Source organism: Bubalus kerabau, chromosome 1 (assembly GCF_029407905.1).
Source record: "Bubalus kerabau isolate K-KA32 ecotype Philippines breed swamp buffalo chromosome 1, PCC_UOA_SB_1v2, whole genome shotgun sequence".
NCBI classification, from domain to species: domain Eukaryota; kingdom Metazoa; phylum Chordata; class Mammalia; order Artiodactyla; family Bovidae; genus Bubalus; species Bubalus kerabau.
In genome coordinates this window covers 190,781,916-190,803,870 of record NC_073624.1, presented here as the reverse complement: position 1 = coordinate 190,803,870, position 21,955 = coordinate 190,781,916, and the positions used below count along the sequence as shown (strand labels likewise).

Sequence of the window (21,955 nt, the reverse complement as noted above, 5' to 3'; positions counted from 1 at the left end):
CCTGAGGACACGGGTCCAGAGAAGCAGTCCAGAGTTCTGCCTCCTCCTCCCAACTTGGCTGTGTGCTAGCTTCATCCGTGCCCTAGAGTCCATCTGCTCTGTTACTGGTAAGCGCATCACGCCCTGGCCACAGCGAGAAGGCAGGCTGAAACACCAGCAAGAACAGCCACATGACACTCCCACAGCTTTGTCCCATGGGCCTCACAACACAAAGGAGTGAGCCAGGTAGGATTACTGAGCCACCCCTCAGATGAGGAAACTGAAGCCCAAAGATGTGAGGAAATTAACGTGAGGTTATTCAGAGGAGGAATCTAGGTGACCCGACTCCCTGTCCAAGGCTCTTACTAACATGACAGAGTCTACAAAGCTCTCTTCCCACATCCGTCTAACAGACATCCACACTAGCTGGCCTCAGACGCAGGACCCATGAAAAGCAGCAGCAAAAGGAAGTCTTTGCTGGCCACTGAAATCCCAAACTATGATATCCCAAATATTAATAAGAAGAGGAACAAATAGGTTCTTGAGACACAGTGCTTTGATCTCCTTCAGTCTAACATCACAAGACACTTAAATGCCCAAAGCTTTGGCAAGTCCATCAGTTAGAGCTCAGGCCTCTAATAACAGGTCAGGTCACGTCACTGCAGCATCCCTGAAATACAGCTTGCCTCTAGAGTTATTGTGGATTTAATAAAGGCTCCACCCTACAGAACAGCAGATATACTGCAACCCTGGATTCCCATTTATAAAAGGAACAGAAATCTATGTACAGGCCTGAGTGTATTCATCAGTGACTGGGCAAGGGTTAAGGCCAGAACAGAGGTAGGTAAAGAGCAAGCTGGCAGCTAGCCTGGGCCTGAAAGCAGCAAAGAATTGGTCACCAGCTAGGCAACTGGTCAGACTGGCTTGGTCCCTGACAGCAGCCACCCCTGCCACCTCCCACCTGCACCTGACCTTCCCCCATAGGCTCCTTACCAAGGGAGAGCAGGCGGCGGGTGAGCTCCACGGCACGGTGCAGGTCACCCAACTGGAAGACGGCGTAGCTCAGATAGTCCAGCACCTGGGCCTTGGATGTGGTGGCCTCCTCCCCAGCATCGAGCTGCTTTAGCACCTGTTCCATCCACAACACCGTGTGGTAATAGTCACCTTCGTTGTAGGCCGAGCGGCCCATCCCAAAGCAGTCATCCACACTCAGCATGGCCTGGTACTTGGTTCCTGCAGCCGGAGAGGCATGTAGTCAGGCTCCAAGGGCCTCTGGCTTAGGGAGAGAGATTTCCCCCACTGCGGGAGCCTGGGCCCCTGGGAGGTGGGGGCATCACCCCAGCAGAGGCCCACTAGGATTTCAGACCACACACCTCCTAGGGCCATGAGTACAGAAAGCACAGCCATGTTGGCCCTGCCTCTGGCTGGGGTGCACAGCCTGTCTCCTATCCTCAGACTCCCCTCTTTCTAAGGGGGAAGGGGCCTTTATTATGGAGGAGCCCAGGATGCCCAAGAAGTAGTGTTCAGGGGAGTATAAAGGTCCTGCGTGCTGCACAGGAGATGTGTGCAAGGTAGCTGCCCATTTGAGACTGGAAGTTTAGAAAAAATAACTTGAATATAAAAAACAGAACGGAGGTGGCAGGTAAAGCCATGGATGAAGATAAATGCTTCCAGAAATAAGTGTCAGGAAAGAGAGACACAGTAGTTGAGGCCAGGGCCCCAGAGGCCACCTGTACAGAAACGGTGGAGTGAATAACACTGAGAAGCACCTAAGCGGTAGAAGAAACGGAACAGGAGTGGTGCGACAGATGCCAAGGGAGGTCAAGAAATAAGACTGCAATGCCAGATTTGACCACTAGGCGGTGGGGCCCTTCAAAGTCAAAGTGTTAGTCACTCAGTCCTGTCCCACTCTTTGTAACTCCATCAACTATAGCTGCCAGGCTCCTCTGTCCACGGAATTCTCCAGGCAAGAATATTGGAGTGGGTAGCCATTCCCTTCTGCAGGGGGGTTTTCCAACCCAGGGATTGAACCCAGGTCTCTCACACTGCAGGCAGATTCTTTACTGTCTGAGCCACCAGGGTGGGGCACTTGGTAAAGGTCGATTCAGCAGGTCCTCTAACCATAGGTCATCTGCTGTTAGTTCATGCTGGAAGTGAACATGAAGAGAGTTTCAAGTCAAGAAGGAGATGTGGTGTATAAGCTATGGGGAGATGCAGGGTTTAAGCTGTGACCCTCCTGGAAAGCAAAGGAACTTCCCTACAAAACCATTAACGGCAACCCAGGCATGGCTGACAATGGAGAGTTGCCTCAGAGTGGGCTCTTTCTGCCTGATATCCAAGATGTCCAGAATGAAACCCCTGCTGCCATGGGTTGGCTTCAGGGGCTGCTCACCAGGATGGCTCAAGAACAGACAATGTAGGACAGGATAGGAAAACGGGGGAAATAAACACCAGACAGAATTAGTGGGAAGACCATAGATGGGAGAAGGGAGGCATCCTTGAGTCCTTGCTCACTCTCCATGAACCTCCACAGATCGCTGGCTCTGTGGGTGCAGGAACTCAACACTGATGGAGGCAGCATAACAGGTGAGTGGGCTGGACAGAGCAGGGCCTGTGTGGGCCTACCTACAGCACCCAACAGCTGTGTGACTACGGGCAAGTTACTTAGCCTCTCTGATTCTTAGTCTGTTACCTCTAAAAAGAGATAATGCCATCAATTTTAGAGGACTTGTGCCAAGAATTCAAAAAGATGATGTCACATGAAAATGTCTCCTATGATTCCTTTGAGTGTAATAAGCAATAACTATTACCATATGTCTCACAGATACCAAGAATGTCAAGAATGACTCCCAAACACTCAGTATCTTTCCCAGAAACCAGTGTGAAAGTCTGCTCTCTGGAGAGTGCTCTCGGGAGAATACCAGTTGAGCTGAATGCTGAAGGGCCATAAAGGTAAACCTGCAGAGTTTGTGGGATGAACAAACAAGCCAAGCAGTGATGAAGCTTAGTACAATGGGCAAGGAGGCCAGGGAGATGGTACCACGCAGGACTGCAAAGACCACATGTTAAGAGGAATTTGGATTTAGCCCTAAAAGTAAAGCACTGTGAACAGGCTTCCCTGGAGAAGGTGCTTAGGGAGACACCAGGTAGGAACAGCACCCTGGGGAACAACTCCCATCCACCCCTCACTGCCCCTCCAGGATACACATGGGGCTGTTACCAAATGTGAAGGGTCAATGCCTGGCTGTGGCTCCCTCTTCCCACCAACCATTCTCATAGCTATAGGGTAAACGGACCCTGCAGGTGCCCCAAGCCACCTTCTCTCTCTGGCCTCCTGGCCTTGATCCAAAATCTTATTGAGTGAGGATTAAGGAGATATCCCCAATCTTCCTGTTGGCTCACTGGGCTTCCCAGTGCCAAGGCTCCAGGTTCTGACTAGCCAACAACACAGTTCCTCCCCCTCCCCTACACACCGTGATTCCCTCTGCTGTGCCTCCTACAGGGTCCCCACGGGTGAGGGAGCCTCCAAGATCTACCCGAGTCTAACTGAATCCCTGGGTTTATTGCCCTTTAATAGCCACCAAACCCCTACACGTCTTCTTATAAACATACTGAGGCAGCCAGTTGAATTGAAACAGGGCCTGTAAAACAAATGAGAGAGAGAGGTGCCAAAAGAGAAACAGCTGAGATCAGTGTCCCAGAATTCAAAGGAGGGGAGAATATCAGGAAGAATCAGGCAATTAATATGCTGAACACTAGTGAAGAGCTAAAGAACATTCGGCCTGAAACCCGTCTGCTGGCTTTACCATCCAAGTGGCCCCTGGTGATCTTGCAGGGGCAGGAGGAGGCCAGACTTTGTGTGTTCAGGAGGACACAGGAACCAAGGAAACAGGAAAAGAGTGTAGATGACTATCCAGCTGCCTAACCAGGAGGGAGAAGAGATCGATCAGCAGCAGAGACTCAAACAGGCCTGGGATCCTGAAGCAGGGGTATGTAAGATGAGCAAGAACAGAGGTTTCCAAGATGAGCTCAGGGGGAAGAGTCCAGAGAGGTGGACACAGAAAAAAAGGGGCAGAGACTGTAACTGAGGGTACACAGGCTATGGGACAACAAGTTCCAAGATCGGTCCTGGGCAAGAGGACCCTGGAAGGTGGGAACTGAAGTGGGTCTGGATACAGACCTGAGTGGTACTCTGGAGACACAGGCCAAGGAGGTCCTGACCAGCAGCCTTGGCCTTCCCTGAGCTGAGAGAGGGGAGGCCTGGGCTAGAGGGAGGTGGGTGGAGAGGGGCTGAGGGGAGGCAGCTGTCATAGACTAGGGGACTGGCACCAACTGGAAACAAAGAGAGAACCATTGCCAGAGGTGACGGTGCCCCGAGGGTAGAGACGAGTCAGCAGTGGCTCCAGCCCTGTCCAGACACCATAGTAGACACACGCGCTGGACAGCCTTTGTCTGGAGTGGTGAGTTACCTGGAAGTTCCCCTTTGGAAATCGTATCTGGGTCCAGTTTGTATGTGTCCTGAAGTCTCATCAAGGCCTTGGCGGCTCCTGTTTCATCTTCATCGGTGGGGAAGAACTGTCGCTGCACTGACAGGTTTGCAATAAAATCTTCCAAAGGAGAGAGTGAGGACAAACGGTTACCTCCATCCACGGACAGAATTTCACCTGGAACTAGACAGGCACCCAGAGGAGGGTCCCTGGCTACTGCACTTCCCTGCCCCTCCTCATGAGGGCCATTTCCCCTTTCTCCAGGAAGCCCTTCCTAGTGGCTCCAGTTCAGGGAGACCTCTCCTTTATTACTCCTCACTGTACCAACTGCCTGTGCTGCTCATCTGAACTGAACAGAACGGCTCCCTCAGACCAATTAACATGTGGGAGTCTGAGAGTCTTGGATCCAAAGCACTCGGACAGACCCGATGGAGACAGAAGGGACAGAGAGGGTAACTGACTGGGACACAGGAAAGGACTAACAGAGGACTTGCTGACCACTCAGCAGAAAACAAATCACACAGTAAACCTCGATCTAGGATTATTAGGCTGGCCAGGTAATCACAGATTCCTGGCCCACATCTCAGATGGAGGAGCCCAAGGGACAGAAGAGAGCCCAGCTGGCCACTCATTACTGACCACTGGTCCTAATCATCCAGAAAGGTAATGACGACAGTCCTGGAGGTGCATGGCACTCTCCCCTCACCAAGATTAGGGATTAGAGGATCATCTGAGCAGACCAAGTACTGAGATGGGCCGCACATGCCCTGCTGTGCGTGATTCCCCTGCCATACCACACCGACCGGCTCTGCTTACTAGGGTAACTCCTGCCACTCCAACTCACATTGAGCTCAGGGCATGAGCTCCCTGACTGTGGTGCTCAAGACCACAGCCCAGAATCTGGGAGAGCCCTAACCACAGAGGCAACCAAGGAAGCTATTCTGTGACTCCAAGATCCGGCTGTAAAGCAAGATATACATCTCCTGCAATCTCAGGACTCCAAGCGGGGGCCAGGCTCTCCCATGCTGATTTAGGGGCTTCAACTGTGCTCTGGAGCTGAGAATTGGAAGGGGAACTCCAAGGCCATTTCTTTTCCAGCCTCTTCTTCCCACAGCACCCACAACCTCAGGCACAAACATCCACTTCTAGCCATGCCTGAGGACCCAGGAGCCAAGATGCTGCAACCCTGTCTCCTTCATGGCTGCATGGTCAGGGACACTAAGGGCTTACAATCCAGAGAGGAAAAAAATGCTTTCCAGAAAAAGCCACATTGTTAGTGTTATCTCCCTGCCTTCCCACTCCACATTTCAGGGGCAAGAACTCTGAAAGAAAGAGGTAAAAACAACCTACTGCTCTGTGGGGCTGTCCTATCTCCCTCTGGATAATTATAAGGTTTTCCAAAGGAACCAGATGTTGATGGTGGGGGCTGGGTATAGAGAACAAGACTGGAGAGCAGGAGATCATCTGGGCGGGCTCATTCTCCTGCGGTGCAGGCAGAATGGCCAGTTATGAGCTACAGGCCCAGGCTGGGAGGCAGGGTCTGGGAAAGACAGCCACGGCTTCTGGAGGCAGTGAGCTCACCGGGCACAGCTCCAGCCTGGCTGAGTCCACCAATCCCTCCCTAGAGGCCACTCTGCTCCCAGCCAAGCCAAGCCCAGCCCAGTCTGGCCACATGGGCTAAAACGCCTCGGCTTGAGAGACAACGAATCTGAAGTTAATCAGCACTTCCAACTCAGGGAGGAGAGGCAGTGAGTCCAGGGGGGCTGGGCCCAAGGCTGGAAGGCCCACCTCCAGGCCTGCCCCACCATCTGCTGCTGAGAGGAAAGTATTAGAACACAGAAAGTACTATCACAGTAAAAGCACTAAGCAGAGTTGAAGTTTTAAAAGAAAAGTTCATACTCTGACCTGCAAATCCCACTTATGGGAATTGATCATAAGAAAATAATCAGAGGTGGGCACAAAGATAGGGGTAACATTGCTGATAACTTGGGAACAATTCCATGTCCACTGACAACCATTTTTATTTTTACACTACATCAGTGTGACATATTACTGCTGCTGCTGCTGCTAAGTCGCTCAGTCGTGTCCGACTCTGTGCGACCCCATAGACGGCAGCCCACCAGGCTCCCCCGCCCCTGGGATTCTCCAGGCAAGAACACTGGAGTGGGTTACCATTTCCTTCTCCAATGCATGAAAGTGAAAAGTGAAAGTGAAGTCGCTCAGTCGTGTCCGACTCTTAGCGACCCCATGGACTGCAGCCTACCAGGCTCCTCCGTCCATGGGATTTTCCAGGCAAGAGTACTGGAGTGGGTTGACGTATTACTGAGCCAGACATTAAAATCATGTGGCAGAAGAACATTTAAAAAACATACACAGCAGCTGAAAAATTCAGGAAAACAGTGTAAGCTATGTCACAAATCTGCCAATGGATATGTCTTCTTTCTAAAAGATATGAATGGGAATGAATTTAGAGGAGGCCCACAGCCCCACCACTTAGCCCACTTAACCTTTATTAATTCGTTTGGTCCCTCAAACATTCCCTGGTACCGTTCCATCTTATACATGTGTAAAAAAGACTAGAATTTTAATAGTGATTATAATCAGGCAATTGGATTAAAAACTGTAATTTTCTTATATGATTGTTTTTGTTTTCCAACTTATCTAGAAAAATGTATTACTAAAGCATAATTTTAAAAAAGTCACTAACTCCCACCCCAAAAGGGACACCAAAAACACTAGAAAAAGGCAAGAACTGATTTTTTTTTTTTGCCATGCTGTGTGACATGCAGGATCTTAGCTCCGTGACCAGATATCAAACCCATGCCCCCCTGCAGCAGAAGCACAGAATCCTAACCACTGGACCACCAGGGAATTTCCAAGAACTGATTATTATTAATATCACAACTGAAAGCAAGGACAGCCAATTGCCAGGTCCCCACAGAGTTAAGAGCCACGGGACTGGCAGCTGCTGTTCACACACTGCACGTGCTCACCAACATTCCGAACCAGGACAGGCGCAGACCCACACGCCGCAGGCCAAGCCCAGGGACACACCAGCTCATGCAACCACCTGCTCACAGTTCCTCACCTGCGGCCGAGTTCTGCAGGACAAGGTCCTCCAGCGCGGGCCAGTCTGTGTTTAGCCGCTTCACCAGTTTATAGGCATTCACAGGGTGGGCCAGGTAGCCCTCAGGGTCAGCAGCCGACTTGCTGGTCAGGGCTTCCATTTTGTCAGCCCAGCTGTGGAACCACAGAAAAAGGTAGACTAAGACACCCATTCACATGGATCTTGACCTATGGTAATTTCCCTGGTGAGATTCAGGGGATCTCTATCTAGAAAGGAAAAAGCAGTGATCCTCAGCCCACATATTTAGCTACTCTAGGGGACTTGCATGAAGTAAACTCCAGGCCAGGCCCATACTGCCCCCTCAAGGGCTTCCCCTTATGGGCACCCTGGCTGGGTTTCTGGGGAGGGGAGCAGGGCTCCTGCCACCCCGCCACCCTGGCTCGGAGTGGCTGTGGGGACTTAGGACATCAGACACCTCTTAATCTTGGAGAGCTTGGCTTCCTCCACTAGGATGTACTCCTTCAGGGACTGCACCAGGTCCTTCTCTGCATAAATCAGGTCTGTCATGTGTCCTGCGAGGGAGAGAGAAAAGGGCCAGTAAGAAGTGGATGAGGGACATCCAGCTCCCAACCTTGAGGCAAAACACATCAGCACAGAGGCGAGCTGAGCCAGGAGCATGTCAGCTCTCTTGGGGTCATGGGACCTAGGGTTAAAGGAGGCCAAGGCACTCATGTGGTCCTGGTCCCCAGCTTTAGGAAGAGAGAGGCAGAGGCTCCAGGTGGATGGTAAGTGCACGGAGGACACCTTAAGGAAGAAACCCCGCATCTCACTCTCCCACTGTCACCCAGCTGGGTCATGCTCCTGGGACAAGGATGTCCTGGGGGCTTCTCTGCTCAGAACCATTCTCTAGTCCAGGAGAAAGTTGGACAGAAACGCCAGGCAGCCCAGGAGCAGCCTGCACTTTCCAGGGTGGAGGCCCCGCTGAGACGGCCACCTACCAGGAAGGACATCCAGGTCATCAGGGGTCAGAGGCGGAAACAGCAGCTCTGCAAGCCTGACTCTCCCCAGATCTGGTCAAAACCAGTGGATGAGGCCACCCCACCCTGAAGGAGAACAGGCCTCAGGCAGTGCCATCCCCTGACACTTGAGCCAAGGATTGCCCAGGCAGACGACAGTCCTGTTGGCACATACCAATAGAAGTGAAGAATTCAGCCTGCACGCAACCCAGGACACCAAACCAGGCCACCAGCCACGTGGACTCCCAGGGTTTCATGGTCACAGAGGGCAGTGTCTGCAAGGCATTCAGTGACAGTCATTAGATCAACAATGGCAAAAAAGCAACTTAGTAGAGGACACATCACATGTGCACATATACATAGACATTCAAACATGCCAAACTCTGACCCAGCACACAGAAGTTAAGGAAGATATTCAGGATCACCAGTGGAAAGACACCAGGGTGAAGAACCAGGGATGTGCACTTAATTCTGTCCCCCGCTCTGGGAGGCTGAGTGCCCATGGGAGAGACTCTGCCCTCTCAACTGACGATAACCACTGTCAACATGCGAAGGCTAAATGGGGAGGAGGGACAGTCACGCCTGGTTCTAAGGGTCTGTAAGTTAAAGATTCTGACCCAGACCTCTTCTGTTTGTCTTTCCTTCCAACACAAGTGCCAGGACAGTGCCTGGTGCTGAGGATCCCGATGTAACACACCACCCACGGGCAGAAAAAGAACAGGGCACAATATGCCCCGGGGGGTCCACACCCAAAACAAGGTGTGCAGCAGATGGTCAGCCAGAAAAGAAATCAAACTGCTCCCTGCTGGTCTGCACCTGGCCATCGTGAGAGCAGGCTGGGCAGACACTGCTCTTCCTGTAGCGAGGCTGCTCGGCAGACACTGTCCTCACGGAGAATCACCATTCGCAAATATTTACTATGCCAGGCACTGAGCTAGGCGCTTGGGATACAAAAATGAATCAGCCACACAGGGCCAAAACCTTAGACTGGGCTGGGCTGCTGACATAAGTAAGAGGCTGTCTTCCCATCAGCCTAGAAATAGCCAGACGCAGCTCCGAAGGCAGAAGGCACACCATGGGGCGAGCCCACTGGCAGTGGACCCAAGTACACAAAGTAAACTTCAGACATCATCTCCCAGCTTGGCCACGCGGCCCGGAGCACGCAGGAGGAACATCCACCTGAACGCCAGTTCTGCCAGTCCCTCCTCTTCCTGCTCTACTTCAGCCAAGCCCCACTGGAAATTTACTGAGAGAAAACAAGGAAAATAAAGAACATACAAAGGCCTTCCCTCCAAACTTCAAGCCTTATCTGACAGAATTCTAAGGCTGAGCTGACTAATGCCAGCTCATCAGTTTTTTGCCTGCGATGGCTGATTGGACACACAGTCACACCCATCATTCCTCACTTCACCCTTCCAGGAGAAATTCCAATCCACTGTGGCTCCCGGTTAGGCTCAGAGAAACCCAACCACAACCCTCAACCTGAGACGGGTTCCTGTGTGAGGAAGATGCGGGCTTCCCTGGTGGCTCAGCTTGTAAAGAATCCGCCTGCAATGCAGGAGACCTGGGTTCTATCCCTGGGTTGGGAAGGTCCCCTTGAGAAGGGAAAGGCTATCCCTTCCAGTATTCTGGCCAGGAGAATTCCATGGACTTTATAGTCCATGGGGACGCAAAGAGCCGGACACAACTGAGCAACTTTCACATGAGGAAGGGGAGAGAATAAGCGAGTGCCCCCCTTTACCCCCTGCCAAATATATGCAGAGCTGACATCGTGCCCATCGGTGCCCTAGGTGTTAGGGGCCCAGAGATACACAGGACAAGACTATTCAGCCCAGAACCTGCTGCAGGGTAGGGAAGATGAACTAAGAGGTCCACTATAAAGTTAGGGCAGTAGAGGAAAGCAAGTCCCTGAGAAGAGGTGACAGGGCCCAGGCCAGCCCCAAGGGAGAGCCCAGATCCTCCTTTTTCTAGTCACAGATCTGCTCCCAGACCTCAGCACCCTGCATCCACCCCCAGGATTCTAGAAGGCCTTTCTTCTTGCTTACATAAGACCCTTTCTCAGGGAATGGGGTCTGCTCCTTGTACTTCAAGAGGCTTCATCAGCTTAAGAGAGCACCTTCTGTACACATGTAGGGAAGGAACAGTAAAAACCCAGAGCCAGGAGGCTGCGTCTGAAGACAATTCAGCCAACTGCCTGTCAGGCTGGGGTGATGGGAGAATAGTGCCCAGGCAGGAGGCCAGACTACACACGGCTGGAAGTTGGGGGGCAAGGGTCACCATTTGTCCTCTGTTCCATCACCAGTTGCAGTGGCATGCCTCCTCAGAGATCAGATAACAAACTTAGGGAAGGGAGAAACCTCACTTTTTCTTTCAAATTGGTGATATTGGCCATGGTTCATGCTTTATAGCACTCAGGAAAAAACAGCCAGGTTCCTTCATTACATGAATACCAGCTGTCATTTCTCTGGAATGTGCTATCTGGCTTAGACTGAGACTATCCATGAATCCCAATCTGGAGGCAGAGCCCAAAGAATCACAGATGGGTTTCTGGGTGACCAAGGGCTTACAAAGTCCTCTTCTGATGGAGAAGGGGGCTGACGACCCTGCTGGCCCAGACAGCTAGGCACTCCCACGCAGCCCCCAGACCACTCAACCTAAACTGCCACCCCATCCCATTTCTCCTGAACACTAATTTTTATTAGGTGTGCAAAAGGTCATCTAATCAGGGTCAGGTTGGGAGGCGGCAGCCTCCAAGAAGGACTGCAGGTCCCAGTGTGGGAAAAACCAACCAGCTGCATATCCCCCCTCCCATCACATACCTATAGCAGAGCTTGCTGACGACAGAGTAAGTGGGGCCTGTATGCCTGCCAGTGCTGCCAGAAGCTCTCCAGGAACCAACCCTCAGAAATCCACGCTGAATAGGCCTAGAAATGGGCAACACTGAGCCCCCTTTCATGAAAATAAAGTAGCACCAAGCCTGAACAGAAAACCCATACTGAGTTTTATGTAAGCTGCATCCTGAGTTTTGAGCAAATTCTGGTCTGTATCTGGCACCCAACGAAAAGGAAAACCTCACTACAGATTTGTTCGTGCCAGGAAACTGTAACATCAGAAGATGTTACATTTCTTCCATACAATGGATGGTTATGGTTTGTGTAGGAATGGATACTGTATGCTTTTTAACACCAAGAGAGAGCAACGCATCTTGTTAAGTGAGAAAAATAGGCTCCCAAACAATATATACGCTATGCTTTCATTTTTATAAGGAATAAATTTTATATATGGAAATTTACATACCTGCATATATATGTAAGCAGAGAGTCATAAATCTAGTTGTTATCTTGGTTAAATAATTCTATTTTTCTCTTAATGTTTATTTGTATTTCCTAATCTTTCCACAAGAAGTTCTATGGGAAATTTGAAATATACTTTATATAATATCTAAAATGAGAAGAAAATAAAGCAAGCCCTCTCCAATGGAATCCAAAGAGACCGAGCAGCCTGAGTTGGGACCCCCACAGGGAGGTCCTTCAAAGCTTGCCAACACCCCAGTGACAATAATTCGCCCACCAGGCAACCGGCACTATTTCTAAGCACAGGGCGGTTCCAAGACATACAATCACAGGCCCCAGCAAGCCGGCTCTTTGGAGAGGATGTTCACAACGGGGCCAAACAGCCATGAAAAGATGTTTCCAACTGCAAACCAGCAGCGTCCTTAGCTTCTCCCCTTACCTCATCAGGCAGGAACCTATGCCAAACTCCCAGCTGCAACCCAAATGCAACAGCTTGAGTTTTAACAATGTATTTAACAGCCTAGAGACAGAACATGGGTTTGCCAAGAACAAACAGGTCTCGTTTGGCTCCAAACAAGAGGATGCCTGCCTTCTGCGAAGGGGCAAGATCTGCCTGAACAGGGCTCCCTCCAGTGGCCTCGCCTCCTGGTAGTGAGGCCAACTCTGCACGGCACAGCCAAGAGGACCTGCGTGCTCAACCGAGCAAGAGTTGACAGAGGCTCCAGAGGCCCTACCACTTATGCACATGGACGGCCACTGAGGCCCATAAGCTGCTCTCCCTGGCACCCCAGGGGAGGGATGAGAGGTGCCCAACTCTCCTCACCTGATGTCATGCCTCAACTATCACCCTGATCTGAGTCACCCCTAAGTCCTTCTTACAGCCATACTGGCCCCTGCCTGCAGTGGTCTCCCATCTTTATGGCCTCCCTTCCACCTCTGCTCTACAAAGTAGCCAGCACAGCTTAATGTATCCCCTCGTTTGGTCTCTCTCTCCCTAAGAACCCTCCAAAGGCTCTCCACTATTCTCAGAATAAAGTCCAAATTCCTTAGCACTTTTTGACTCTGCATGACCTGGCCCTACTGCCCTCTCCAGCCCCATCTCATGACTCCAGATTTCATAACTTCAACAACCACATCACATGAAAAACAGTCTCCTTCACTGAGAACCTAAATAAGCCTAGATGTTCCCGCATATCTCTCCTTATGCAGCTGTCCCTGAGGATCCACAAGGGATTGGTTCCGGGAGACCCCACAGACACCAGCATCCACGGATGTTCAAGTCCCTTATACACTAGGCATTGTACAGTCAGCATCGATGGGTGTCACGTCTGCAGATAGGAAGGGATGACCGTCGTTTCTCTATCCAGCACCTGGACATGCTGACTTGTACTACCCACGTGGGTACCCTCAAAACCACAAGGCTCCTGCTTCAGTAACTAGACAAAGAAGCAGACAAGGCTGTACAAATCAACATGCAAAAGCCAGCTGGGTTTTCGATCAGAGTCTTGGCAAAGACTCGGCAGTCTAGGCAAGACTAACTTATAAGGAACTACGGGAAAGAAGAAGACCTCCACACTGCTATACTGGATGCATCTACAGGACCACCTTGTACTCTCTTGGCCTCACCTGCCTCCTGGGCCACTTGCTCTACCTCAGACCCAGTGAAGGACACTGCGCAGGCTCCAAATCTCAGACACTTCCTGCAACTTCTAAACTCCAGTGAAGTGCCTTGCTGGCCTCTCTGGGGACTGCTAGAGGGCCTGGGAGTGCAAATGAGGACTGAGCAGGGTTGCAGGGGGTGGGCGGAAATAATTCCTCCTTGGGCAACTGTGACCAATGAAAAACAGAAACAAGAGGACATCAGCAGATAAAGCCCCTCTCCAGGCCTCCACTGAGAAGCAGCATAGCTCACCCAGAGATGCCCTACACAGCTGAACAACTAGAGCACCTCTATGCAGACTGGCCAGCTTGCTACACCACCACCTTGGATATGCTCCCCTTCCTTCTCAGCTGCACTTTTCTTTTCCTTTACACTTGCTACTCTGCAACTGTACTTTCTAACAAAGCATCAAGCACTTAAGATCTGTTTTCTGGAAACTAGGCTAAGCTAACCACTATTCATGTTTCCAAAAATCTTTCACTTCTACCATCTAATCCTCACCAACACCTTGTAAACTAGACAGATTTTCATCCCCATTTCAGATAGAGATATGTAAAATACATAACTGAAGCTGCTCAACTCACATGCTACAGCAAATCAATGGCAGAGCTCAGACTCAAAGCCAAAACATATATTCCACTACTTATTGCTGCCTTCAATCCTACTCAGTAACATCTGTTACCATATAGCATCCTAAGGACTTCCCAAAAGGAGGAGCCACACTTTGGCCTAGCAGAACAGGCTTGCCCAAGTCAAAGACTTTATTGTGATTCACAAAGCAGCCTTACGATACCCATGGCTGGATCCCAGCAGAAGGCAGACAGCAACATGGGCTCAGAAAGACAAAAAGCATGGTGCCTCCAGTTCAAGTGAGCAGTCACTCCTGCCCAGACATCACAGCACTCACAGGTGACCAAGAGGCCCAGCTCAGGACAAGACAACACAGTCGAGCAGGCAGGCACACCAACCCTGGAGCCAGATAGTCCCAGAGTTAAAGCTCAGCTCCACAATCACTTCCGGGTTTCAGAACCTTAGACAAGTTACAGTCGAAGGAGTTACAGTTCCAAGTTACAGTCTTGGAGCCTCAGTTTTCCCATCTATTTAACAGTGATAACATCTCATAGGGCTGTTCTGAAGACTGAATGTGATGACATGTCAGCGGGCAGCCTAGCACCAGGCACAACTTCCACCAGTCATCAGCACCAAGGATACTAGAGGGATGGCAACAGACCTGAAGCAGCTGACCCCTGGAGGGAAAGCAGGTCCAGTCTATGAGACAGTGAAGATGAGAACGAAACAGAAATCGGAGAACCTGCACGTCCCGAGAGTGTCAAAAGAGATTCAGGAGAGGGTGGAGTCAGGCCTAAAGCAGCACACCAACCATCGGGAAGTTAACTTTGAAAACTGGCCAATCGCTGGCTCTCTCACCAAGGAAGGAAAGTTCTCTGGGAAAAAACAGGTGACCGGATCTATACTCTGGAATCTCACCTATTTCTATGTCTCTGGCCTGCACACTCTGAGTTCCTACAAATACCAGGTCTCAGGATCTTGGCCACACCCTGGGCCCTCAAGAGTGCCAGGTACAGAGCAGGGTATATTCTAGCAAACACTTCCTGAAACGTCCAGAGCAGATGTTGGTCTGTGATCAGAGTCACATCCAGTGAGCTGGAGAATTCACTGCTGCTGCTGCTGCTAAGTCGCTTCAGTCGTGTCCGACTCTGTGCGACCTCATAGACGGCAGCCCACCAGGCTCCCCCATCCCTGGGATTCTCCAGGCAAGAATACTGGAGTGGGTTGCCATTTCCTTCTCCAATGCATGAAAGTGAAAAGTGAAAGTGAAGAATTCACTACCCAAACATTTATAACCCTCTGCCCTGCAATGACACCACTCACATAGTTTCTCCTAGATCTCCAAGAAGTCTAATCCAGACTTTTCAGCCCCCTCTGCTCCTTCTGAGAATAAAAACGATATCCCTCATTCCACATCCACAGCTCAAACCCAGCGACCACAGGGGCCACCAGCCCTCTCTGCTCAAGAACAGACTCATGTCCACCCTGGTGCACTTCAAAAGTCCAAAAAAATTGCTAGATTTTTTGAAGTTTAATTCTCACTCCAGCACCCTGTCTGGGCTTGCACGTGCCTGCATCACAGCATTTCCTGCCAACCTCCATCTGCATAAAATTAAACTTTAGACAGATCCCAGGAGCCAGGGACACACCCAACAGCCCAACGCACACCATGGCCAGCGTGGCCACACACTGGCCAAGGTCTTAACATCCAGTCTCAGGCCCTCCCAAGGATGTGGGAGGGCAGAGTCAAAAAGGGAGATTCTCTCAGGAAATGAGCAGACCCCAGATTTGCTACCCTACTCATTCCTCAGGGCTGTACCCATGCAGTCGCTCCTCATGAACGCTCACACTCTGAGCTCCTCCCTGGCATGTGACCAGCTGCCAGCATGAAGCAGCAATTTCAGAGAGATTATGAGTTACCCATGGGCAAGAATTATACCACCATCATCGTCTCCTCTCCCTCCTCCCTCATTCCAGCCCCAGGCACACTTTACGCAAAAGCCCAGTACACAGGAGATACTCCAGGAATGAACAGAGATCGGCCAGACTAAAGCAGTGACAAAGTAGGCACTCTCCAGGGTACACCGTTTCAGAGCACTAGCCAGGATAGAAGGGCCTATCACAAGCCACAGACAATGCTCAGTTGCCACCATGTCTGCCTGCAGATCTCTCAGAGAACTAGGGTGGCCCAGTATGACAGCATCTCTGGGATGAGGCCCCCAGCCAACTCACCCCATCTTTGCTACGTGGCTTCCTTGGCTGGGCCACACAGTGGACAGAGTTGGCCGTCTACAAATGAGGCTCAAGAATAAAATGATACAAAGCCCAAATATCCTATGAGTAGGGAGAAGTGAACAGAGAGGCTGGACCTGGAAGCCCAGAACAAAGTGAGAAACTGCACCCTGGAAGCTTCAGAGACTCTCTGAGCACAAGCCAAAGGAAACCACGGTTCATTTAACAGAGAATTAAATCATGGAATCTGCTATCCCAGATATGACATGGGCAGCAGCTTTCAAAACTGTTCTCTAAATTCTTAGGGGGACAGTGGATCTCTGCAGAATCAGGAACATCTGAGAATGCCCTAAGTTGCAAAAGCAATGTTCCCCAACTCTTGATCTCAGGGCCAGGATCTCCTCCAAAAGGGCTGAGGTTGTTGAGCTTCAGATGGTTTACATCAGGCAGCACAAGCCTCAGTTATCACTCTACAGCAGAAGACACCAGCCTCAGCCTTGGGAGGGACTTTGATATTCTTCTCCATCTGAAAGGTGTCAATTAGAAAACAGAGACCAGGGGCCTCTGCCCTGGAAAAGGAAACTCCGCATCCACATTCATGCTGCAAGGGTTCACTGAGCACCCTCCACATACAGGACACAATACCAGGCACTGTCTTCTCATTTAAGCTCTCTGGACAGGGTCTGTAGGCAGCTATCGACTAAAGCGTCCCTCCCCCCATTTCCTTGCTTCTTATAGAGTGCCCAGGTCAGCTTCCATTCACACAGGCTATTCCTCTGTCTGGGTTACCCTTTACTCAACCTTCATCTGACCACTCCAGATCATGGGTCACCTCCTCCAGGAAGTCCTCTGGCCTGAAGCATCCTGTCCTCTACCAAGTACCCACAGTCCAGTGCTCCCTCTGAGCACAGCACTCACCACACTGACCGGGGCCTGGCCTTTCCTGGTCTCCAGTCCGCGTGCCCCACTAGGCCAGCAACTCCTTGCAGTTTCTGATTAACACCGAAGGTGTTCGTTTCTTGAATTAGTTAACTAGTTACAAGTCTCCGCGGCTGCTGAGGCAAAACTGGAGAGAAGAAAAAAAAAAAAAAAACTTTATCATCCAATAGCCTGTCTTAATGGGAACCAAACAGGGCCAAGGCTACAGACTCCCAAGTATCTGGATGGAGGAAGGTGGACCTAACACCAAGCGGCCCCTAGAGGCCTGCCCGGAGCCCCTGCCTCCTCCAAGCTCCGGGTGCCCTGGGGCCGGGCCGCCCCTTCCCGGGAGCCTGACCCTCGGGGCGGCCACTCTCCCCACCCGGTCCGACCGCCCCGAAGGGACCGGCAGGAAAGGCGCCGCTGACCTCACCGCCCTTATCTCGGGGAGGGGACTCGGCGGCGGGACAGGAACCCATGCGGGTGCAGAAACAGGGCGGAGGGCGCGGGGCTGCGGCCCGGACGGCGCGACCCCCGGACCCCAGCTGCCGGCCCCGCGCGGGCAGAAGGTTCGGCCCAGTGACCCCGGCCGGTACCCGAGCCCCGCGGAGGACCAGGCTGCCAGGCAGGCGGGACGCTCACCCGGACACGCGCCGCTCCCGGCGTTTCCAGAACCTCCCGCGGCGGCGCCGGGCCCGCTCGGCACCTCCTCCTGGGCGGCTCCGCCTCCCGCCGCTGCCCGGCTCCGCCCGCTTGAGCCGCCGCCACGTCCCTACCTCCCTCTCCCCCCGGGTTCCCTACCTCCCGCCCACCCCCAACCCCGCTCCCACCAGCAGCCCCCGCGCGTCCCAGGCCCCCGGTTCCGCGCCCCGACAGCCTCAGCCAGGGGGCGCCACCGCCGGCGACCCCCGGGAAGGCCCGGGCCGCCCGGCCGCGCGGGAGCGGGGAGCGGGGAGCCGGGAGCGGGCCCGGGACGCGGCGGGGGCCGGCCGCCCGCGCCCTTCATGCGGCCGGCCGCTCGCCGCACGTACGCGGCGCCCGCCTCCCCTCGGCGCTCCCTTGTGGGACTCTGCCCGCCCTCCTCCCCCGCCCCCTGGGCGGCTAGAGAGGCGCGCACGACCGGAGATTAGTGCGGTGGGGGGAGCATCCCTGGATGCTGGCCGACTCCCCCTGGCCCCAGCTCAGGCCCGTTTCCTCGGTGGTCCTGCTGGATATACCGCTCCTACCCTCGCCTCCCCATCATCATCACCATCAGGTGACGGGGGCTGGGGTAACCCGGCCCTGGAACTGGATTATCAGGGGTTATCAGGGAAGGGGACAGTGGAGAAGGACCTGAAAAAGATCTGGGATCCACCCCCAGGACCAGGTTCCCAAAGGGATTCAGGCTGTCCCCAGCTCCTGGATCCGGCACTCCTGGTGATGAAATGTGTGGCTGAATAGGTTGATGAGAAGGGAGACCATCGAAGACTGGTCAAAGCGGGGGGTGGGCAGGGGGGCACATTGGAGTCAACCTTTGTTTTTCCCGAGCCCTTATATACAATACGGGCCAAAAATAGTGGACGCCACTTTCAGCCAATCCAGTCTGGGAGGGAGTGAAGGCAGGGATGCTGCAAATCTCGGCCTGAGCTAGCGGAGGCCCTGGCCACAGAGCAGGTTCCCACGCCTGTTCTGTGAACCTTTCTGCTCATGAATGAGGGGAAACACTGTCTGAGAATCTCATCAGGGAGCTAGCCCGGAATGGGAGGTGCCCAGCCTCCGCCCAGACCAGTGTGGGGATATTCCCTGTGGCACACCATCCAGGCTGGCAGCCCAGACCTGGGGAAGGCCTGAGCACACACAGAAATACACACAACACATAAAACACGGAGTGAACCACTGTTCTGGCCTTCCTCAGCCACCAGCTGATCTCCCCAGAGCTCAACTAAAACCAAACAGAGAGACTTTCCTGCCTCTACTATACCCTGTTATACCACGGGGAGCCTCCCTCTGTTTGCCCAGATCCTCCCATCCTCTCCCCCTTCTCAGGAGCTTGCTGGATGGATCATCCCTTCTCTATCTTGAATGTTCAACCTCCTCCTCTCAAATGGCTCCACCCCTTGACCTATAAATATTGACAGGCCTTAGGACCTCCTTAGTGGTCCAGTGGCTAAGACTCCGTGCTCCCAAAGCAGGGGGCCCAGGTTCAATCTCTGGTCAGGGAACTAGATCCTGTGTGCTACAACTAAGACCCAGTGTAGCCAAATAAATAAATAAATATTAAAAAAAAAAATTTAAGACCTCTACTGTGGAAACCGGAGAAGGCAATGGCACCCCATTCCAGTACTGTTGCCTGGAAAATCCCATGGACAGAGGACCTGGTAGGCTGCAGTCCATGGGGTCACTAAGAGTCGGGCACCACTGAGCGACTTCACTTTCACTTTTCACTTTCATGCATTGGAGAAGGAAATGGCAACCCACTCCTGTGTTCTTGCCTGGAGAATCCCAGGGCCAGAGGAACCTGATGGGCTGCCATCTATGGGGTCGCACAGAGTCGGACACGACTGAAGAGACTTAGCAGCAACTGTGGAAACAGTAAAGGGCTTCCCTTGTGGCTCAGCTGGTAAAGAATCTGCCTGCAATGTGGGAGACCAGGGTTCGATACTTGGGTTGGGAAGATCCCCTAGAGAAGGAAAGGCTACCCACTCCAGTCTTCTTGCCTAGAGAATTCCATGAACTGTATAGTCCATGGGGTCGCAAAGAGTCGGACACAACTGAGCGACTTTCACTTGCACTATGGAAACAAAACCACATTAGACGTCACCAGCTACTGCAGTATCTCTCTCCTTCTCGACCACAGCAAAATTCTCTGAAAGAGCAATCTGTCCTCACTTTTCTCCCAAACCTCAGAACCCTGCAGTGGGCCTTCTGTCCTCCTCGCAGGACCAAACAAACTCTCTGTAACCTCCAAGTCTAAATTCAACAGCCCACTCTCCGGTCCTCGTGGGACAAAGCCCCCAGCACCACCTGACACCCCAGCAGCCTTTGGTCACTGCCTCCCGGAAACACTCTCGTCCCACACCGTCCTCTCTGGCCAAGTCTGCCCATTTTTGCCCCCACCTCATCCCCCTCCCTCCCTATTAATCTAGGGGTTCCCTAGAGTTCAGGCCTAGGCACTCTACTTCCCTATTCTCTTACTAGAACTTCTTCCTACACACAGATGAAGCACATTTGTCTCTCTACCCTTGCCCCTGACTCCTGAACTCCAGACTGGCTGCACAGTCTACATCTCTGCTGAGTGTCCACAGGTTCCTCAGGCAAAGCATGCCCAACGTGGAGTTCATGCTCTCTCCCCTTCTCCTGCTCCATGCCTCTGGTACTCCCTGCCTCACTGGGGAACCCACCCCCACCCCCACCCCTAGTTACCTCACTGGAAATCTGGGAATCACCCTCAGCACTTCCCTCTTCCCTAGCCCAGGCTGTGTCCTTCCATATCCCACATCTGTTCAATTCTACCACCTAAATCTCTTTCTAATCCACTCATTTTTCTCCATCCTCTTTCCTTTTTTTAATATACGACCATTGGATGCCATCCTTTAATAACTTGGCACAGGCATCTAAATATCAAAGAGATGTGTACTTAAAAAAAAAAAGCAAAACGTGAGAGTTGCGAATTAGGTTTTATCTGGGGCAAAATGAGTCCTGCAGCCCGGGTCTCCACCCTCTCGCCCTTGAATGACTGCAGCAGTTTCCCAGCTGACCGCCCCCTCCATCGCTTCCTCCCATCTCTCTTCCATACAGTGACCTCCTCAGAATGCAGCTCTGAACCCATCACTTTCAGCTTAGTAAACTGCATTGTTCTCAGGAAAAAAGTCCTCAAAGTGACCCACAAAGCCGCGAATGGTTTGGCCTCTGCTCACTTCTCCACCCGCACTGACCTTCCCCTCCAGGCCCTCTAACTGGCCATTTCCCCTCCCCATTCCACTCCCAGGCCTTTGCACATTCTTTTCTTTCTCTCTAGTAAAATGTCCCTCCTCCCCAATTAAATCCTTCAGATCCTCCCAGAAGGAATTTCCTCGCTTCCCTGACCAGGTCAAAACCTCCTATAACAGCCTTTCATGCCCTACATGCTTTGTAACACTTGCAGCAGTTTCTATAGTTGAATGATTGTTTAGTTTAATGTCTGTTCCCCCTGCCCTGCCCACCACTACACACACACACACACACACACACACACACACACACACGCTGGCCTGGGGTCTCCAGGACTACATAAACAATGTGTGTTTTTGTCAATCATCACATCTTCAGCAGATAACACAAAACTGGGAGTCAATAAATATTTCATGACTACATGAAGGGATGGGTGTCTCTTTAAAGCCTTGTTCCATAAAACTGTAGCCAAAAGGCTGACCGAGGCCCCAACAGAGCCTCAGCGTCCTGGGCCCCACTCGTTCCTAAGTGTCTGCTTCTACTCCTCCTCTGTCTCGTAGAAGGGTACTTACTGTTGGACTTTGGACTCACCTGGGTAATCAGGATGATCTGACTGTCATGTCTGCATCCTTCACCACTTTGCCTTCCTAGGGATGGGGCCTGCTTCTGGCCTGTTTATCACTGTGTCTCCAGGTCCAGCACAGAGCCTAGAACCCAGAACCTAGACAGAGAGTGGGAAAGAAAAATACAGGAGTGAATAAATGGACATGTCCCACTAATGTGGCCTCCACAGGCTTCACTAAGTACACCCATTTTGGGTCACA

General features: G+C 52.1%; 1 protein-coding gene across 8 annotated transcripts in view; it reads right to left on the bottom strand.

The window, feature by feature from the left end:
* Positions 1-21,743, bottom strand: part of P4HA2 (prolyl 4-hydroxylase subunit alpha 2) — a 37,949-nt gene extending 16,206 nt beyond the window's left edge. For 2 of the 8 annotated variants that reach the window (XM_055547960.1, XM_055547932.1), the window contains exons 1-7: positions 17,865-18,019; positions 17,223-17,370; positions 8,725-8,824; positions 8,009-8,105; positions 7,555-7,706; positions 4,449-4,586; positions 973-1,212 (exon numbers count right to left, since the gene is read on the bottom strand). In XM_055547960.1, coding sequence (XP_055403935.1) covers positions 973-1,212; positions 4,449-4,586; positions 7,555-7,706; positions 8,009-8,105; positions 8,725-8,806 — 709 coding nt within the window. In that variant the 5' untranslated portion in view covers positions 8,807-8,824; positions 17,223-17,370; positions 17,865-18,019. Of the gene's footprint in view, positions 1-972; positions 1,213-4,448; positions 4,587-7,554; positions 7,707-8,008; positions 8,106-8,724; positions 8,825-17,222; positions 17,371-17,650; positions 17,818-17,864; positions 18,020-21,722 lie in introns of those variants that run through there. The other 6 variants (XM_055547945.1, XM_055547954.1, XM_055547937.1 and 3 more) reach the window with 6 other exon arrangements.
* Between the last annotated feature and the right edge of the window lie 212 nt (positions 21,744-21,955).